The following is a 21,665-nucleotide window of genomic DNA, read 5'->3' as shown; positions in this document are numbered from 1 at the left end:
GTGACGGTCACTATCTGTCATTATAAATCATTATTAGTGATGGACTTTGAATGTCACTACAACACCTATACTTTTGGCGATGCCACTTTTGGTGACGTTCAGTTTTTGGTGACAAAGGCTCTTTTGACCGTCACCAATGAGCTTATGGTGACATTTTTCACCCCTCACCAATGTCCTTTTTTCTTGTAGTGCATGCACCACAATGATAGGATAGATGCCAGGAATTTCTTCATAAGACCATGCAAACACATCACGGAATTCCTGAAATAGAAGAGTATATGTCTTAATCCCATCTGGAGAACAAGATACCCAAATATGAACATGTTCAATGACACCGGGTTTGATAGAAATGTCAATCGACATCGATTGGGTAATATTACCCAAATTTCCTTTCGACCATACTTCATGAGTAACAGTTGGTGGCGGAAATGGAGAAGAGGACTCTTCGAAAGTGGTAGACATGACCACCGAGCGAGGAAGGAACGAGGAGTGATGATGGGTATCGATCCATGATGGTTCCTCAAGAGACATGATTTCCATGATACCTTCATCGACGAAGAAGGTGTCGGCTAAGGGATTGGATGACTCCAAAGTGCCAAGCCAGGGGGATTGAGAGTACATATCAAGAGAGGTCTACGACATATGAGAATCAGAGGATACATAGTTTGAAGCCGAAACAATTTCCATGTAATTGACTTTGGTGGGGCTGAGTGGCATGACCTCACCCAAAGTATCAACAAGATTTGGTGCAGGTATGACCTAGCGATCATATTTGATTGAGACCATGTTGACAGAGGTAGCATGAGGAGGTCGGAGTGGAAAATTTCCCATTAAGGCAAGGTCTTTGAAGAGACTTGCCCCCACACTCTCATAGGGAGCACCAGAGTGCTTGACATATGGAACATTGCCATTCGAGGAGGAAGAGGCAAAGAAAGACGGTTGAAAAATGGTGACAATATTCCCTTGATGGGGAAAACAGATCATGCGAAACAAAGAGAAGGTCACGACATGCATGGCATGAGTCTAACTTCGACCGAGTAGAATATTATAATTGATATTGGCGTCAACAATCTCTACTTTGACTTGCACTGTCTTGCCTTCCAGGGTGATAGCAAGATGGGTAAGACACTAAAGGGTTGCGAATCACACCCATCAAAAGCTTCCAAATTTTTCGGAGATTGGCTCAATGTAGGGGAACCAATAGCCTTCCAACATGCAGTTGACATGATGCAGGTAGAAGCACCTTCATCAATGACAGTGCGGTGGATGTTTTTTTTGTGAATGATTACCTGAATAAGGAAGGCAATCTGATGAGGGAGCCATGGAACATGGTTCTCCATATTGAAACATATCAAATTAGAATTGGTGGGATTGATGCCCCCGATAGCCGACGGTAAAGATTTCCGATGCAATGGGTAGCTTTGGAGTACCTCAAGAGCTGACATGGCTGACGACACCTAAGCCAAATATTCAACAATATTGTAGTGTTGAGCAGCTCAAGCATTGGGATTATACAAGGATTTCCACAGCACAGCTCAAGAGGGTGGTTGCGTAGCAGAATCAGGGTTACGACGCTCGATTTGCAGAGGGCCAAAACTTAGGGTTGAAGAAGAAGGTGCAACTTCTTTTTCTTTCCCAGCTGCCAGAGCTAGAGTTTGATAATCTTTTTATTAGGTAGCCACATTAATGGGCATTCTCATCATGAACACTTGAGATCCAGAGGAAGCAGATCGGGGTTGGTATACCATCTGAGTCTGCTGAGATGGAAATGGCTCTTTAAGGACAACAGGGGTCCCTTTGAGCAAGCGACTAACTTTGGATCTTCGTGGACAATCCTTACTATAGTGATCCTCCTCGCAAATGAAGCAGGGATACTTAGGTTTCCATTGTGAAGATTTGCCAGTAGACAATTTGGGGGGACCTTGTTTCTGGGCATCGACTTTAGCTCTGCCTTTTCCTTTCCTTTTTCCTTTCGGGGATTTGTCTGTTGCGGTAGACTGGACAGCGTGGACCTCTGAGGTTTTACTAGGGCCTGGTGGATTTTGAGATGGACTACTAGGAGCAGCATTCGAAACCAACTTCTATTTGGAAGAAGTTTTAGCAGGGGTCTGGGATACTGAACCAATAACTCCATCAGCGGGAGGAACAACTAGTGACTTTGATGCTGTGGGATCGGACAATGGCTGTGGAGCATTGGGTAACAACTCGTATAAGGTGCCAGACTGGGAGTAGACTAGATCCAAGTATTGGGCACGGGCAATGGATTGCTCTTCAGTGATGCATCCACCCATAGCTATGTCGCGAGTAATTAGGGATATGTATGATTTGGTAAACCACTTAGTGAGAAACTGATCAACTCTTTTGAACTTGATCAGGTGATGTCTATATCTCCATTCATGGATATGATCAAAGATGTGCGTCACAATGTCTTGCTTAAGCGATGTGAGCAAATAGGTGCTAGTTTCATAACGAACTGGCAGTTGAAAATGCGTGAGGAAATCCATGGCCAACAAATTAAAGTCGTGGAAAGTACTTTGAGGTAGCTCGATGTACCATTTTGCTACGGCACCCATGAGGGTTCGTTGGAAAATATGAAGACGGATGGAATTGTCCATGTACGAGTTCGATGAGCACCAGAAGTGATATGTCATCACATGGGCTTGAGGATCTTCTTTAGCTTTTCCATCAAACTTTGGGAAATCACTTAGTATCTTGGATGGCATCGGAAGCTAGTATGGTGAATGAAGGATTAGATCATTCTTAAGACACGACACATCTGGCAACTCAAGTGTAGCCAAGAAAGGTAATTGAGTGTTAAAAGGAATGTGAGGTCGATAAGCGGGCCCATAAGGAGGAGCCCATCCCTGCTGGTAAGGATTTTGGCTCCACAGTCGGGGATTTTGGCCATATGGCATCTGAGGCTGCCCCCATTGCAGATTACCTTGACCAAAGGGAGGATTTAGACCTTGAATACCTTGAAAGTGCCGCGCACATGTTGTTGATAGGCAATGTATGAGTTAAAAAGCTGTTGAGCCTGTTGACTTTGGACATATGGGTATGGGACCTGTTGTCCTGGAACATGGGGCTATTGGGCCTGTTGTCCCTGAACAAGAGGGCTCTGGACCTACAGTCCTTGGGCATAAGGTTGATACACTTGTTGCCCTTGGACATAGGGGTTTTGTACCTGGTTCCCTTGGCTGGTAGGATTCAAAACCTATTGACCTAGGATAAGAGGATTTTGTGCCTGCTGCTGCAGGACTTGACCTTGACCCTATCCTTGCAAGGGTTTACCTTGTTGATATGTATACAAGGGTTTCTGCTGCCTGGGTTTGTTTTGCTGTTGCAAGGGTTGACCTTGTAGTTGCAAAATTTGTCCCTGGGGCTGCAGAGGTTGGCCCTGTGAGGGTATGGGTTGAGAGGTATGTGGAGCATATTGCATCTACTACTGCACAACCTGTTGCAACTATTCAAAGGGCTAACCTTGTAGTTATTGTAGGTGACCTTACTACAACAAAGGTTGCCCTTGCGGTAACAAATGCTGCCTTAGTTGGTGCAAAATTTTCCCTTGAGGTTGCAAGGGTACTTGAACAGTGCCCGGGAAATTAGCGAACTAAATCTAGTCATAGCCAGGATGGATGTACTGCCCAGGTTGGAGGGTGTAAGGTTGATTGACCAATCCTTGAGAAACATATGGAACATAAGGATTTTGGTATTAGACTTGAGCCCCATAGGGCTGCTAATACTGAACATTCCTCGATCCAGACGGACCACTAGGATTCTGAACCTATTGGTATTGGGCATTGCTTGATCCAATGGGGTCAGCAGGGTTATAAATAATACTAGAAGAGGGCTGGTTTATACCAATCATGTGATCTTGTGAGCCGCTCACATTAGTGGCACCTGACACCATAGAGACATTTAGGTTTTGCCCACCAGGCAGTGGGATAATCTGGCCACTAAATAATGGGATAGAAGAACTGACGGAAACAATCTTTGAAACCGCCGGTTATGACTGACATGTAACTAGGATTGACGATACAAGAGTATTCGAGACGGTGGGTTGCACAGGGACTAAAGTAACAACTAATTTGGAGGTGGTATTCGTGACAAATGGACTCGACATAGGCCTGACGCCTGATGCCCAAACAGGATTATGGTAGAGTGATGAGGCACTAAGTGTGCCTAAAACTAAGTGCCCTAAAGACACATAGCCATGTGGCAAGCTGGTGGGAATACCTTTTGAATAAGGGAAACCCTCGGGAGGAAACTGAAATTGCAACTCTTCTCCTTAATAGTGTGTGGAGTAGAAACTTTGGACTCATTCGAAGAAGTGACTGGAGCATCGCCTTCGAGTTCCATGTTGAAAACAAACGACGACAAATGGCCAAACGTGTACTAAGGGATAGTTCCAAAGGAGCACCCGGTTGGTTGTACGGACTGTAAGGACGCTGCGGTGATATCTCAACAACGTCAAACAAAGGGTTTAGAGGATAGATAACTAGTCCAAGCTGACCGTTAGTGGTCGACAAGTTTTCTGGAGTTCAAATGGGATTATCTAAAGATTTTGGGCCAAGATTAGCAGATGACCCTGAATTGAAGGTAGGCAGAGGACGAGATGACAAAGGTTGAACACTCAAAACAATTGCGAGTTCAGCATTTTGGTCCTCAAGTGACTCTGATAACTCAGGAAACAACTCCTCAGAAAATATTTCAGATGGAGGAGAGGAAGAGGAATTGGGTGAACTAGATGATTCAGCCACGATGACCTTGTCTTAGTTGACAGAACAAATAACTTCAAGTCTTTAAAAATGTCCTTTTAAGGGAACTCATGATTTGGTCAAAAAGACTAACAAGATGTTTTGGATCATGGGCAATCAATTATTAAGACACATAAAAGACTGATGTTCTTTCATTTTTTAAGAGTCGAGAAAGAAACAAATATGATTCTATCACTTTCGATTGGAAATGAGCTCGAAAGGACAAGTGCTCAAATGATCTTTTAATTTTAATGAGTAAAAAAGATCAAATGACTACTCTAGATGATCTAGGTAAACAGGATTACCAGGCAACCGTGAACTGCAGAATATCTCCTGGAGAACCAAGAAGTATGAGCAGGCAATCTCCCCAAATGTTGTGTTCGGTGTATCACGTTTGCAAGGCGGCAGACTCGGTTTCCTAAGGATAAAAGGATTTCAGCCTAGTGGGGTCCCCCGTTATATACTCGACGGTACGAAAAGCACAAATCCATGCTAGCATTGTCTAATACCGAAGCGAACGACAGCTACTAGGTTTACAGACGCTGGAACACGTCTCTAGCCTATACCTTCTAGATATGATCGTTAATGTCAAATGCGCCTTAGGTTATTTCAATTCATTTTAGAGTTGATCTTGATTTAAGTTTCAGTTTTCAGGTCTTAGCAATGCTACTCGAAAAACCTAAAATGCAACTAAATGTGACAAGACCCTTTCTTTTCGATGAAATTCCTACACTAGAGAGGATAGAAACTACTCAATCAAATGCAAACAATCAAGCAATTGAAAACGAAATGATCTTTCACTACTTCACTTTTTTCAAAAAATAAACTAATGAAAATGAATTCCAATTCCTAATTTCCTGACAAGCACTTATCTGTCAGTCCTTTTAAAATGAAAAAATTTCTCTTCTTTTTTCAAATGCTGGTGCAATTCTAGTTTTTAAGAGATGCAAATCATAATGATGCAACAAGCTAGAATTTTATACTTTCTCATGAAACAACTAAACAAACCTTTCGCATACAATCTTTCAATGGAAAAGTTTTCGAGACTATGAGCTGTTCAAGCAGATGAAAACATGAAAAGAGAAGTTCATTCATATCAATGAAACATCGACTTTTCTAAACACAAGACCAACAATGTAATCTATGTCAGAAAAAGACATTCAAGCTAGTAAACGAAACCTTTTTCAAACTTTTGCAAAAGAGGTCAAAGTCGTAAAAGGACCAAAGAACACATGCAAGGAGCAAACACAACCACACCTGGACTTGATGAGTCCACAAGCTACTGAATGGGCGACTAGCTAGATTCCCTTGTGTCGCTGGGCACTCAATGGCTCAATCAATCAAACAACAAGATGACAAGCCAAGAAGAAAGCAAAACCAAATGAAAAGTAGCTTCCTAATTAGGGAGAAAACAGTCAAAAAGGCTTACGAGGTAAAAAACATAGGAGCATAACACACTGGCCAAGATTGGGGTCTAGCCCTAATCTTCACTTACAGGGATCAGCGCGACTGCCTAACTGACAATAAGCGCTAGAGGCTGGTTGGCGTCATTGTTCCTCCACAATTGACATTGGTTGGCATGATTGTCAGCCAATTAAACATGTTGTCCAAGGGAACTAAGGGAAAATAAAAATAAAAAATAAAAAACAGGGACCAGATCTACTACTGTGAACTTTAGACTTAGGCTAGTAAGCAGGAGAAAAGAAACAGAACCAAAGGGAAAACATGAAACTAGAAAAGTTCTCAAGAAATCATGAAATCCAAAACAAACAAAAGATGGGATCTCCTCAGTGGAGTCGCCAATTTGTGGTGAAGTAAAATTATAAGTGCAGACATGAACGAATTCCTCTAGCCCGATAATGGGTCTAGCCACAACAGATACATTCTATGGAAGATTTCCTTAGGTTAGAATCAATCAAGAGGGCCTACCTCTTGGTCGCTTATCCTTCTTGATGATTTCCTCGCTTGCTTGCTCCAACAATCTCTTGCTTCCTTCTTCAAGTTCCTAAAACAAGTAAACAACAACAACACACAAACATAATAATAGACAAATTGCAATTCAACCTACTTAACAAGTCAAGAAGCATTAAGACACAAATATGTAATATTACAAAACATGTAGGAAATCAATCGATAGTTTCATATATTAACATCAAAGAGAGATTACAACCATTCATCTTGATGTTGCATTCCTCTAAAAAGACCGGGTTCCCACACACTTCTGCTAGCATTCCATGATGGCTTCAAACAAAAATAGTTTAAAGGATCTTCCCTTTAGACATAACTCCAAACCAAACACACTTCTCCCTCACACAACTAGATGGCTACAACTAGTAATAGCTTGTTTGTTTAATCAAAATAGTATACTCACACTCAGCCAACACTGTAACTAGCTTGTGGTTGGGAAGAAGGGAGGTTTATATAGGAAATATGGATGGGAGATGGATCCTCTGCTAATGGGAGAAGGACTTATCTCTTGAGGTAGTTCCATCATTATAGGGGAAAGGAGCCCAAACTGTCATCCTTGACCCCATCTGGCCAAACAATTTACCAGAGTTCCGTTACGGAGCTTCTAGAGCTGGAAGCTTCGACTCTAATTTAAAAAACATTCCATAACAAGATCGACGTGACTAGAACATATCTCAGTTGCACCGATCGGCGCGGGGAATATTGCTAATCTTTGCACATCGGCGCGGGGGAGACAAAGGCTATTAGCGTCGGTCTTGTAAACTGGGCAAAACAGAAGTTTCAGGAGAACTGGTGCAAAAGGGAAATGATCTGCTCATGAAGAGGGACACAACGTGAGTTTCTTCATGAAGGCAAAGCATACGGGATTCACTGTAGAGGTCCTCCAGGATCAAGGAACAGGGAGTATAGGGATAGTGACAAAACGTTGTGTAACAATAGGGTTTCAATCATTAAAATGAAGAAAAAACATTACAATTCATTCTTTTATCAATTATAGAATAATTTCTCAAAAAGAAATTAATAATGCGAGTGTAGATATGAACAAGGTTGTAATATTAAAAACAATGATAATTGGAATGATAATTGGATTGGAGTTGAGAATAATATCGGTGTTTACCACTATATTTTACAAATTAGGTGGAGGAGTAGGGATTCACGAGTCTTCACTTAGTCAAATTGTGTCATAGCGCCTACATTCATGGGATATTAAATAATACCCCTAATTGAGTCATTATATATTGATAAAAAACTTCAAAAATCCTTTTGTTGAACCCCACTCCCAATACATATTTATAATAAAAATAACCCATGCTTTTAATATATATCCTCTATTTTTACCAAAACCTATTTTTATAGTGTCCAATATTGATCAACCCTCCCCTACACCACATCCACCCCACCAATACCTACAATACATTGACTCTATATTTCATAATTTTAAAACCCCTTTATGAAAGAACGTAGAGAGATATTGGTCATCAAGGTGAAGCCCCCGTGCAGGGATTATGATATTGATGGATTAGCTAACAAAATATTGTTGTGTATGTGTTACATAGTTGGTGGTTCATAAGTGTGTTGGTGAAAACAAAACAATAAAATTGAACAAAATAATCCCATTTACAGAATACTATATTTGACTAAGGATTTTGACCATGATAACTAGAAATGAATGTATAATATTTTTTTATGGATGACATATGATAATTATTCATCCACATGGAAAAATTTCAATTGCAAATACATATCTAGATTTTAGGTGATGGGTCACAATATTTATGTAACCAAGTTTGCTTTTGGAACTTGACACAATATTAATTACCATCTACTTTTGTCAAAGACATGAGGCACTGAGAGTGTTTCTTCGACAACATGATCCCACCCTATCTATAAGATAACAATCCCAACAACGGTTTGGCCATATATGAACCATCATAACCATACATCCATCAACAACTTACCAAGGAAGCAATCAAGTAGACGTGACATGATGCTAGAGGATTAATTGAGAATCTCCCTAAATATGGTAGAAGAGCTTACTACAGGTAATGAATTAATTATACTCGGGCTAGAAGGCCTTTGATTTCTTTCCCTAAAAAAACATTGGTTTTTTTTCCCTTCTCATTGAATTGATCCCCATGTCATGATATGTTGTTGTTGATTGTGTAATATCCCTATATTCGATCTATGTACATATTTTATAGGGTAGGTGAGCCAAGATGTGTTGGGATTGTGTGCCCATATGTATATTAATACTTTTGGGCTTGCATGCCTAACCCTATAATACTAGTGATTCCCCCATTATTATTGTCATTGTATCCCTTATTGTTATTAGTGTGCCCCGATTGTCCCCATATTGTTATTAGTATGCCCCATAGAAACCCACTATTGTTATTTTTGTGCCCTTATGTTATTACTATTATGTCGGCTTGATTATATTATGACCCCTTAGACTCTTATATATAGAAGGGAGGTTTAGTCATTTGTATCATACAAGAATTGTTCATTTTTGTAATGTAAAGGAGGTTTCCCCCTTGAAGAGGTTGCCTCATAAAGGTGTTGATCTATCTTTTCGATCTTTTGGTGAGCTGGTTTCCTAACATTTGGTATCAGAGCTTTGGATTCTAGGGTTTCATTGCTCCAAACAAGTCATCGTGGAATTTTCTCTATAACTTTTTTTCTGCGATGTTTTAGAAGCTACAACAAAAGCCCATTTGAGCCGAAATCATTTTGAACTTCAGATCTGAATTTTAGAACTTGTCTCGCTATATTTGTGGAGATATTATCTGAGGAAGTTAGGGTTTTTGCAGACTCCCGAATTACATTCCAAATAGGTGACCTAGGGAAAATTGCCATAACTTTTGTTTTCAGCATCAGATTGAAATTTCGTAAGAAGTTTCAGAAAGAGGAAGGACTTTAGTTTCTGTGTATCCGTTTTAGGTACTATGGTCAAAATAGTGACATGTGTCACGTCATACAAGTTTGCTCTACTGAACTAGTTTATAATCAGGTCACCATGGGATATTTGGCATAACTCTTCCTTGGAGAATCCAATCTTGATCAGACTTGTGGGGTTAGAAAGAGGACTCAGAGGGCTAACGCAGGACGAGATTTCAAATATTCAAGATCTGCAGTTACAGAGATATAACAGATTCAATATCGAGCTCTTGCAAAGTGAAAAAAAGGTGTGTAGTTTTTTTAAAATTTTGCATAAGATTGGTTTGAAAAATTAGTTTGAAGGAATTCAAAGGGAACAGTGAAGAATTATTAGAATTAATTAATGCCCTGAAAAAAGAAAATGGAAACACCTAGTAAGCAACCTGAAAGCTCTAGCATGACTTGTGAAGAAGAGGAAGACATGCAACATGATATATCAAAATTACAAGACCAAGTACAACAAATTTCATTCTCACTAAAGGTAAATGAAGCCAACATGAATGGCATGGAAGCTAATATGAATCGCATGCAAGTTAATATGGAAGCTAAAATGGATGGCATGGAAGCTAAGATGAATGGCATGGATGCTAAGATGAATGGCATGGACTATAATATGGAAGAATTGAAGATAAATTTGAATAAGTTGCTACAAGAAATGGTCACTAATGGTGAAAGGGTAGTAAAGGAAAATCATGATGAGAACAAAAGAAATGTTAATCATGATTTCATAGACTCTAATGTTGGATTGAAAACCCACCATGTTCCAAAAATTGATATGAGGAAGTTTGATGGCAAGGACCCCAGAACATGGATACTAAAAATGGAGCAATTTTTTGATCTCCATAATGTGCAAAACACACAAAAGGTACATATTGCAACTTTATATTTGGAACCAAATCATTTTGTATGGTATCAATGGCTTTTCTCTCATAAACAAATTGTCACTTGGGCAATTTTTACGGAAGAAATGATAGCACATTATGAGGATACAAAAAGAAACACCTTTTTTAGACAATTGATAAATCTCAAACAAAAGGGTTCAATGATGGAGCACATTGAGGACTTCCAAAAATTGAACGTAAGGGTAAAATATATTCCAGAGGAGCATAGGATTGATGTGTTCATAGGGACTTTAAAGGATAATATCCAACATGAGGTTTTCCTTTGGGAACCTGATTCATTGGAGAAGGCATTTAGGTTAGCAAGAAAAATGGAAAGAAAAATTATGGCAACCAGGAAGCCTACCACTCAAAACTATAAAGATGGAAGTGTTGTTGCCCCTAGCCTTCCATAACCTACAAGGTTGACACCATAAAAATTGGAAGAAAAAAGAGCAAAAGGGCCTTGTTACAGTTGTGATAGAAAATACACTAAAGGTCATAAGTGTGCTGAGAAGAAATTATTCTACATAAATTGTGAAGAGGAGGAAGAAAAGGAAAAAGAAATGTCAAAAGAATAGGATATACTGCAGGAAAAAACCCTAGATAAAGAAGAAATGAATCCTACCATATCTTGTAATGCATTGGTTGGAATTACCACTCCTCAAACTATCAAGATAGAAGGACATATCAAGAAGAAAAAAGTAATAGTGTTGATTGATTCGGGAAGTACCCATCATTTTATTCATTGTAAGATAGAAAATAAATTGAATTGCCTCCTATATCCAGCACCAGAGTGTCAAGTCATGGTTGCAAGTGGAGGAACCATAAATTTCTCTGGAAAGTTCCATAATATCAAGCTATCCATGGGAGAATATGTATTGAATATCCCAATGCTTTCCCTTCCAATGGGTGGTGCTAATGTTGTACTAGGAGTCCAATGGCTACAATCCTTGGGTACAATAGCTTTTAATTTTCAAGAACTTTTCATGAAATTTTGTGTGGAAGGAATGGAAGTTGAATTAAGGGGTATTACAGGGAAACTGGGAAAGATAATAAACTCTAACGGTATGACAAAGCTTCTAAATAAGGAACAACGAGGTGTAGTTGCAAAATTATGTTCGCTAGAGGTTTCCACATTGAAATAATCTATTTCTCCATATCTCCAAAAAGTATTGGACAATCATTCCAAGGTATTTGAGACTCCCAAAGGTCTCCCACCTATTCGTGATCATGATCATGCTATTCATTTGAATCCAGGAAGTGTTCCTCCAAACATTAGGCCGTACCCTATGCCCAAAAGAGTGAAATTGAACATATGGTTCCATAAATGCTAGAGGCCGGTATAATTCAACCTAGTCAAAGTTATTTCTCTGCTCCAGTAGTATTGGTGCACAAGAAGGATGGATCATAGTGCATGTGTCTGGATTATAGGGAGCTCAACAAGCTCACTATTAAAGATAAATTTCCCATTCCTGTCATTGATGAATTATTGGATGAATTGCATGGATCAATTTACTTCACCAAGCTGGATATTCGTTCAGGATATCATTAAATCAGAATGAAGACCGAAGACATTCCGAAAATAGCGTTTAGAACTCATGAGGGTCATTATGAATTTTTGGTCATGCCTTTTGGCCTTAGCAATGCACCTTCTACATTTCAAGGTTTGATAAATTCCATTTTCAAACCCTTCCTTAGAAAATTTGTTTTAGTATTTTTTGATGATATACTAATCTACAACAAGTCTTGGAAGGATCATGTTGAACATGTTGACAAGGTTGTCAAACTATTGGAGGAGAAAAAATTATATGCAAAAAGCTCCAAATGTTTCTTTGGAGTACAAGAGGTGGAATATCTGGGTCGTATTGTATCTCATGAAGGTGTTAAGGTAGACCGTAGCAAAATTAAAGCCATTAAGGAATGGAAAATCCCCACATCCATAATGCATCTGCGAGGATTTCTCGAGTTGACAGGGTATTATCGCAAGTTTGTTTAGAATTATGGGAGAATAGCAACACCTCTAACAACATTATTGAAGAAAGATGCATTTTCATGGACTCCAGAAGCAACAAAGACCTTCGAACATCTTAAAGAGGCAATGTGCCAAGCATCGGTCTTAGCTACGCCAGACTTCACAAAAACCTTTATTGTGGAATGTGATGCTTCAGGAAATGGAATTGGTTTTGTTTTAATGCAAGATAAAAGACCCATTGCTTTTGAAAGTCATCCAATCAAGGGAAAGTATTTACACAAAGCTATTTATGATAAGGAAATGTTGGCAATACTACATGCACTTAAGAAATGGCGACCCTACCTAATGGGAAGACACTTCAAGGTAAAAACGGATCATGATAGTCTTAAATACTTTTTAGAACAACGATTATCCTCTGAAGAGCAACAAAAATGGGTCACAAAGATGTTGGGTTATGACTTTGAAATCATCTACAAAAAGTGGAAGCAAAATGTTGTGGTTGATGCACTCTCAAGAAAGGATGAGGATGTCGAATCTTTTTCGTGCGCCATTTCTATTATCCAACCAGATTGGATAAACGAAGCAAGGGAGGAATGGAATAATGACGAAGAAGTGTGGGCACTCATTCAAAAGATACAACAAGATACCAGTACATTTGATACATTTAGCTAGAAAAAAGATTCGTTATGGTACAAAGATCACTTATACCTATGTAATAATTCCCAGCTCAAACAAAATATTCTTATGGAATTGCGCACTTCTCCCTTAGGAGGGCACTCAGGATTTTTAAAAACTTACCACAGGGTTAAGAAGGAAATTTTTTGGGATGGCCTTAAATCGGATATTCAAAAATTTGTGGCGGAATGTTTGGTTTGCTAACAAAATAAAGTTGAAACAATTAAGACCCCGGGTTTATTAAAACCTTTATCTATTCCAAGCCAACGTTGGGAGGAGGTTTCAATGGATTTTATCACAGGTTTACCCAAGTCCGAGGGAAAGAGTGTCATCATGGTGGTAGTTGACAGACTTACCAAGTATGCACACTTTGGTGCATTATCACATCCATTTAAAGCCAATACAATTTCTATTGCATTTATGGAAACAATTCAAAAGCTACATGGAAACCCAAAGATTATTGTAAGCAACAAAGACCCCATTTTACTGGAAATTTTTGGACAGAACTATTTTCTTGTCTCGGTACTCAGTTAGCTCATAGCTCATCTTATCATCCTCAATCTGATGGGAAAATTGAGATAGTAAACAAATGTTTGGAAGGATATATTCATTGCTTTGTATCTTATAAACAGACACAATGGGTCAAATGGTTGCCTCTGGCTAAATGGTGGTATAACACTTCCTTCCATGCTGCAGCAAAAATGACCCCATTTATGGCACTTTATGGATATCATCCACCATCCATGACATCATATTTAAGAGAAAATTCTAAGGTTCAAGCAGTGGAACATCACATCGAGTATCAAAAACAAGTTCTCCAACTCTTAAAGGATAACCTCACGTTGGCGCAGAATAGAATGAAACAACAGGTAGATCAACATCACAGTGAAAGAAGTTTTGATGTGGGTGACTAGGTATTCCTATGGCTACAACCATATAAACAAATGTCCCCTCAACTGAGCTAAGAAGGATAATAAATTATCACCAAAGTATTATGGTCTGTACAAGGTGTTACAAAAGATTGGTACTATGGCATACAAATTAGAGCTTCCTGTAGCTTCTTGAGTGCACCCAGTTTTCCATGTTTCATGTTTAAAGAAGGTTATAGGTGACAAGCTCCCATTTCAAACAATATTTCCAGAACTTGACGAGGAAGGAAAAATCATATTGGAACCGGAAGTAGTCACAGAAACAAGAACTCGACAGCTACGAAATCAATCAATTTCAGAGTCTCTCATCAAGTGGAAGAACTTATTTGCTGAAGATTCCACATGGGAGGATGAGAATTTTATACAGAAGCATCCAGAACTACTCAAGCATTGAGGACAATGCTTTTCGGAAGGAGAGGGGCATGTTAGGCCCCTATAATACTAGTGATTCCCCCATTACTATTGTCATTGTATCCCTTATTGTTATTATTGTGCCCCTATTGTCCCCATATTTTTATTAGTATGCCCCATAGAAACCCACTATTGTTATTTGTGTGCCCCTTATGTTATTACTATTATGTCGCCTTGATTATATTATGATGCCTTAGACTCCTATATATAGAAGGGAGGTTTAGTCATTTGTATTATCCAAGAATTGTTCATTTGTGTAATGTAAAGGAGGTTGCCCCTTGAAGAGGCTAAATTCTAAGGCGTTGATCTATCTTTTCTATCTTTTGGTGAGCTGGTTTCCTAACATTTTACTTGCTTTGAGGCTAGAGTACCAATGTAATTTTAGGCTAGTGAGCCTATGTGGTAAAAGGCCAACGAATCTAGTCATGTAACTATGTAATCACACTTTGATATTAACAAAATACATCATTATTGTAGAACGATTCAAGAAAGAGATATGGGGGATAGGAATCTACAAGTGGGAAAGGGGGTTAAGGGATAATTGATAAGCTGAAACAAAATGTTTAATTAAAGCCTAAAGTCATTATGCATAAACTTTTGATCTTGAGGTTTTTTAAAAAGGTGGATAAGAGACTTCTATGAGTGTCATTTGTCATTTTTGGAAAATTCACATGAAAGGTAGGGCTTTAGTATTATTCTATATTCTATTCCATCAACCTCATGATGTTGGGGAGAGTACCTACTTGTACCCTATTGATCCTAAGTGAATCTAGGTATGGTGATAGGTTTCCCTAGTGTGGGGTTTGATGCATACGTGGATACTCTTGAGGATAGTTGGAAGTCATGAAGCCAAAGGGATATGAGACTCCCTAGCTAGCATATGTTCGAATCCCTAGAAGGGTAGTGAAATACTATGAAGGATTGTGGGTGTAGAGAAAGGGGTGCACTACTTTGGGTTATGTAGGATGATAGGGGATGAGAGACTACAGGTTGGAAGTTTTTGGAGTCTAACACCTTGGCATATGACCTTGTTGGAGCTACCTATGAACCTTGGTTGACTTTAGTAATCTTTTTTCATGGTGGAGTTATAGCCTCAGTTCGAAGGTGGCACACTGTTAAGGGTATTGGAGAATTTTGGTCTACAGTTGGGTGGAACATATGAGGTTTGCAACTAGTTGTTAACATATTCAAAAGATAAGTGATCTTAATTATGTGTTATATTTTTATACCATGTTTATTATTATGTATCATATTTTATAGTCTATGTGATTTATACATTATTATTATTCTAATTTACCATAGTATTATTTCATATAATGTTAGTGTACATTAGGCACGTAAAGCATAGCAAAATGATGGTATCATAGCAAATAAATGATTTTGGTTGTTATGGATTTCCTAGTGGGGATAAACAATTCATGGTGTCATAGTGTTTATGAACCAATTCAAGAGAAAGTTGAAATCTCAGTTGTCCAGAAAATAAGTTGTGTAGTAATGTTCCTCAACTTGGAAGGTTTGGGACATTACAAAGTGGTATTAGAGTAAATATTACAAAAATAAAGTTGTATGGGTCAAAACCTCACAAGCGAAAGAAGAGTTACAATTTCACACTAATTGTTCAATAGACATTAGAAAGTGATATAAGAATAAAATTCATAACACTTGAGCTATATAGGTAGAAACCTCACTAATAGAATATCAATTATAGTTACACTCTAACTATTCGATAGAGTAAAAAATAAATATTGGGAAGAATATTCTAATTTAAAAAATTGTGAGTTGGAGATTTCTAATGCAATGTTGGATTCAAAGACAATAAGATATAAAAACGCAAATAGACAAATTTGTAAATATAAAAGGTGATATTATTTGGGCCTAAATGCGCAGTTACAAAATTGGCCATGAAGAAAAAATGTGAAACTGGGTAAGTCCCAAATTTTTAGGTGAAAATTGGACCTCAACTAACTCAAAAATGTTAGTTAACAAGTAGAGCCATCAAGTAGACAACCATAGGATTGAAATTAGTGAGCAGAGGATATATTGCAAGAATTGAATTGCATAATCCATGATAGAATTTTTTTGGAAAATCAACTTTATTAATAGTTTTTTTTTTTTTAGAAATTTTTTATTTTGATTTTTTTTAAATTTTGTATAGGGGACATCATGATGTGGAGAGGCCATGTTGCAATTGAATGGGTAAGTGGGGAATAAGTGTTAATATGGGATGAACTTGGAATGGAATAAATTTGAGATAGATAAGTAATGGACGAAGTTCACTCTACATGATTTTGAAAATGATTAGAGATGTTAATAAAGACTTTGCTATATAATAAGATCAAAGACAAATACTCATTAAGAAAGGGTGTTGGAGATTTAACTTGTTCTTGTTTTGTATGTATTGAATGATATTATTCATCATAAAAGGTAATTGTTACATGAGTTGTTTGATTGTTAACTAATTGAATTTCAAATTTAATCTAAACTAAAATATCTTCTAGTTTATTATTTAATTGAAAAAAATTCTCAACTAGTTATTTACATCATTAAGAAAATATTTTTATCTTAAATTAATTATTGATGTATTTATATGTGTGTTTAATATGATACAATATAATTTTTGATGTGAAATTAGAAATTAATTTTCATGAAAAGGGAAAAAAACGGTAGAAAACTGTTATCCTAGTCATAAGACAACCCACAACATATCCAGGTGGTATGCACAAAGGCTCAACGTGTTTTTCCTGGTTAGAAGGAATTATAGGAGGCATCAACATGGTAAGAAGAAATGACAGGATGTGGCAATTTGTTTACAAGCAGTAGACCTAAGTAAGAAGAAAAACCAAATTATGGGAGAAGATTCTACTATTGTGTAGGGACCAGTAGTTGTTACAGTACTGGCCCCACACACCCATCAAAACATGACCAAAAAAAATTTCATAATTCAAACATAAATAGATAATATTAAGTTATACAAGTTATTAAATTATGTCCAAAATGGGCCCATACTTTGATTGGGCTTACAAATGTCAAATACTATCCTTTAGTATCACAATTTGATAAGACATCTTGTCCCAACTACCTCTAGGTATGATTTAGAAAACAAGACAAAATAAACTTGCAAACATTCCATCCCATACTATCCAACAATACACCTATCACATCAGACCAACCCCAATAGATATACACTGGAGCAGCTATGACCAAGGTTCATTGATACCTACACAAGAATAGGGAATGTATGTGTCAGCCATAACTGCATATATGTTCATCAATGTAACCTACTCAAGGCAATAAATGACACCACCCCATTTAATTCAAGAATTAAACACAGGAAAGCACAAAGGAAAGAACAACTATCAACCATAAGAGTTTATCAGCCATTGGATCACATCCAAATCAATCCACAACACACATTTGAATTTCAAAAATCACAATTCATGTCAATCCTCCCTACCAATCAAATTCAACAACAAAAAACTCTAAAACAACCTCAACCCTTACTAAGTTGCTTCATAAACTTTCATTCTACTCATTGGCATCTGGAGGCATACCATCAGAGATTGTGTGCACACTGTAATCAGGTTTCAATGCTTCAATTTTTTTCTTTCTATTTTCTTTAATATTCCATTAATTTATAGTATAAACTTCAATTTTTTTTATTTTTTATTTTTTATTTTTTTTATTTTTTTTTCAGTCTGTTTTATTTAATATTCCATTAATTACAATATGAAGCTATTGTGTGTGAAATTGCAGACAAAATTTAATCATACCCAAAACATAATTTATTTTTACAAAAAATCCCTTATAGATCTTCAACAAGTAGGGAAAACATCATGAACTCGTGGAATCTACAAGAAGGAATTCAAATTTCCATTTTAAATAACATTCATTGATTTTTTTTTAGAAGAAAAAAACATCAGAATAACCTTCATTAATTAGAGTATGTTGACAATATCAAAGGTATTAACCCAAAGAGTCATGATCTCCTATAGCGAAATAAGAATTCAACCAAAAATAACTATCCCAAACAGAAGCCAAATTCAGTGAAGTACAAAAAATGACTTAGAAAAAAACCCTTGTTGTCCCAAAATTCAAGGCATGGGACTGCATGCAAGCAGTCAGGAACTAGAAATATATACCTAAAGAATACCATCACATGGTGTCAATAAGTGCTTAGGGATATATAGCATAAGGTATTATATGCATAATGAATAACTGACTAAGAAAAGTATAATTGCCTAAAAACACATTTTCTCTTGATTCATTAGAAGGCAACTCCTTATTCTATGTTCAAACTTCTATCTATGTGATATATTCCAATCATAGGTGTTAGCCGATTTGAAGACATAGCTCATAAACGGGATATTTAGGCACCTGGAAAGGAAAACATAAACATGACAACAGAGACAAAAATACTAGAGAATCCAAACAAAACACATAGGCTTGATATTTCTATCAAATAAAGTTCTAATATTTGTGGATGGAGATTCAAGTTGATAAATTTGAGTTTTACATTCAACTCTTTAATAGGTACATAGTTGTTGTTTTCAAAGAAAACAAGGATGTTATAATTATGGGTGCAAGCTTTATGTGACATCATAAAACAATTTTTTGGTGAGATGTTCTCATCATGTTTACATATTTATTTCACACCATAAAACTAGCAAAGGAACTTGTTATTAAGGGTCCACCTATAGGTCATCAAGGTTCAAAGTTACGTCAGGTCTAAGATCATAAACAAGAAATAAATGTAAAACAAATATAACATAAGGGAGGGAGGCCTATGATAAATCTCAAAAGAACTGTTGCCACAAACCAAACCATTAATCAGATATTCAAATAACATTCATTGATATATGCAGGTTGCAAACACATAAATTTCTTATTCAAATATATGTAGGTTGCAAGTATTCAATTTTATTAATCAAATTAACCTTTTCATATTTAAATTTCTTATACAAATAACATTATTATTCAAATAAGACTGAGTTTATATTGTTGAAACAACTTCCACTAATACAAATAAATTATAACAATATGTAGGTTGTTGCAGCCATGCCACAAGTTTCAATTGCATATTGTATAAAGAACAAGAGGAGGTGAGGGAGAAAGGGTGCCTAATTGTGATGCACTTCATCAGAAGAGGAGGAGGCCTTCACTCATACAAAGTGTAGAGGTCCTACTACAGTTATGACTGAAGAGGAGGAGGCCAGGGTGGTTATGTGGTGTAAGGAGATCGCACAATTGGGGTGTGGGTTAGAGTTGATACAACTCAAATCCACAGTAGCTCAAATATGTCAAGGGAGGCCAAACCCCTTAAGATGGATTTCCTGGAAAATCTTGGTGGAGTGGGTTTACAAATAGGCATCCATATCTTGTGTTACGAATAACCGAGGGCGTTGACAGAGAGAAGGCTTTAAATTTACGCCTTACAATTGTGTCTAAGTTCTATGACACCCTTACCCGTGCATATGACAAACACTTTTATGCCCCAAACCATATCTCGAACTATGTCGAAACAGGATTACAAGATGCAAGGAATTGTGACATGTGGGTAATTGCCAAGAGAAGGAACAAAAATGTGCCAAATTGTTGTCCTAGGAGCAAGGAGTGGATCACTATTCTTTGTTGTGTCAATGCAGATGGTTATTCAATACCGGGTTTTTATTTATTCAAAGGTTAAACTCAACTATAAAACTATATACAAAGTTTTGAACCGAGTGCATTCATGGTTGCACATCCCCATGCATGGATGACAAAGGAACTCTTCTTGAATTGGCTTTTTCACTTTGCTGCATCTGTGCCAGGTGGTGTCTCGCCTGAAAATAGACACCTACTAGTTTTATATGGCCATGGAAGCCACATGAATCTACAGGCAATCAAAGAGTCGAACCATTTGGACGTTGACCTATTAACATTGCCAGATCCTACCACTCGCAGCTTGCAACCCCTATATGTCAACATGTTTGGGACTTTCAAGAACTATTTCAGGTCAAAGCGAGCTTTATGGATGGAAAAGAATATAGGGGTGGAGGCAAAAAGGTTTGAGCTAGATAATCTTGTAGGTAAAACATTTAGAAGGGATCTAACACCTTCTAATATCAAGGCTGGATTTAGGAGGACCAGAATTTGGCCACTGAATGTTGATGCTCTTATTCATGATACTAGTTGCAGCCAGACATTTGTTGTGGAAGGTCAAGAAGCAGAGGACTTACATGACCATGTCAATGCCGAAGAAGATGTGGATTAACAGGAAGATGTTATTATTGTTGAAGGTATGATATCCCTTTCTCAAGGGAACTTCTATGGTGATGATGATGAACATGTAAGTGACACACAATTTAGTAATGAACTGATTGTCAATATCATGGAGGCTTACACACCGACTGAAGCACCTACTAATTCTTCATGTGATATTCAAAATGAGGCATTTGATCATGCAAATGACAATGAAAATGTGGTTTCAAATGATAATGTAACAAGAATCAACAATGAGAAATTAAGCATGCCAATCTAGGTAACCCCACCATCATGGTTGGCATAGGCCATGATGAATAACAACAAACATAATGTGTCATCCACCATTGAGGAAAGCATGGCCATGGCTTCACAACCAAAAGTCTTGAACACAGAACTTTTTCATTATTTTGTGGAGAATGGATGATTCACTAGAAGAAGAGTCTATTCAGAATGAAGTACCTGAAAAACGCAACAATGGGGTTCAATCATGTTTCCTTGAGGTTGACAGGAAAGTGTCAAGTCATCAGGAGCATGTGACAATGAAGAAAACAATACTTGGTAGGTTCCTAAAGCTACCAATAGAGATATCGAAGGCCTCATCAATGCATTCAGTAACATACTATCTACGTTTAGAGTGGAGTTCATAGTTACTCACCTCTGAATAATATATGAACCTAATGTTTAAGTCTGAATGTAAAAAGCTTGAAATTCATGAATATAAACAAAGAAAGAAGGAATTTGCCAAGGAAAAGATAGAATGCAAGGATTGCAGCAACAAAAGCTTAGGAAAAGGAAAGGATCAAAAGACAAAAAACAAGGGAAGAGAAGGAACATCAAAAATAGTTGGCAAGGAAAGATAGGGAGGCAAGAAAGGCTCAATAAGTGTTGGAAAAAGGAG

At 37.4% G+C, this 21,665-nt stretch overlaps 1 protein-coding gene across 1 annotated transcript; it reads left to right on the top strand.

The window, feature by feature from the left end:
• Positions 1-20,255: 20,255 nt before the first annotated feature.
• On the top strand, positions 20,256-20,777 carry LOC149178692 (uncharacterized). Its single transcript, XM_089422200.1, has one exon. The coding sequence runs from the start codon at positions 20,256-20,258 to the stop codon at positions 20,775-20,777; it is 522 nt and encodes a 173-aa protein (XP_089278326.1).
• Positions 20,778-21,665: the final 888 nt, after the last annotated feature.

The sequence above is a fragment of the Pinus tabuliformis genome, chromosome 4_1, assembly GCF_031772625.1.
Source record: "Pinus tabuliformis cultivar Carrire ecotype Pingquan chromosome 4_1, CPIR1, whole genome shotgun sequence".
Lineage (NCBI taxonomy): Eukaryota > Viridiplantae > Streptophyta > Pinopsida > Pinales > Pinaceae > Pinus > Pinus tabuliformis.
This window is presented reverse-complemented; position numbering and strand designations above follow the sequence as displayed.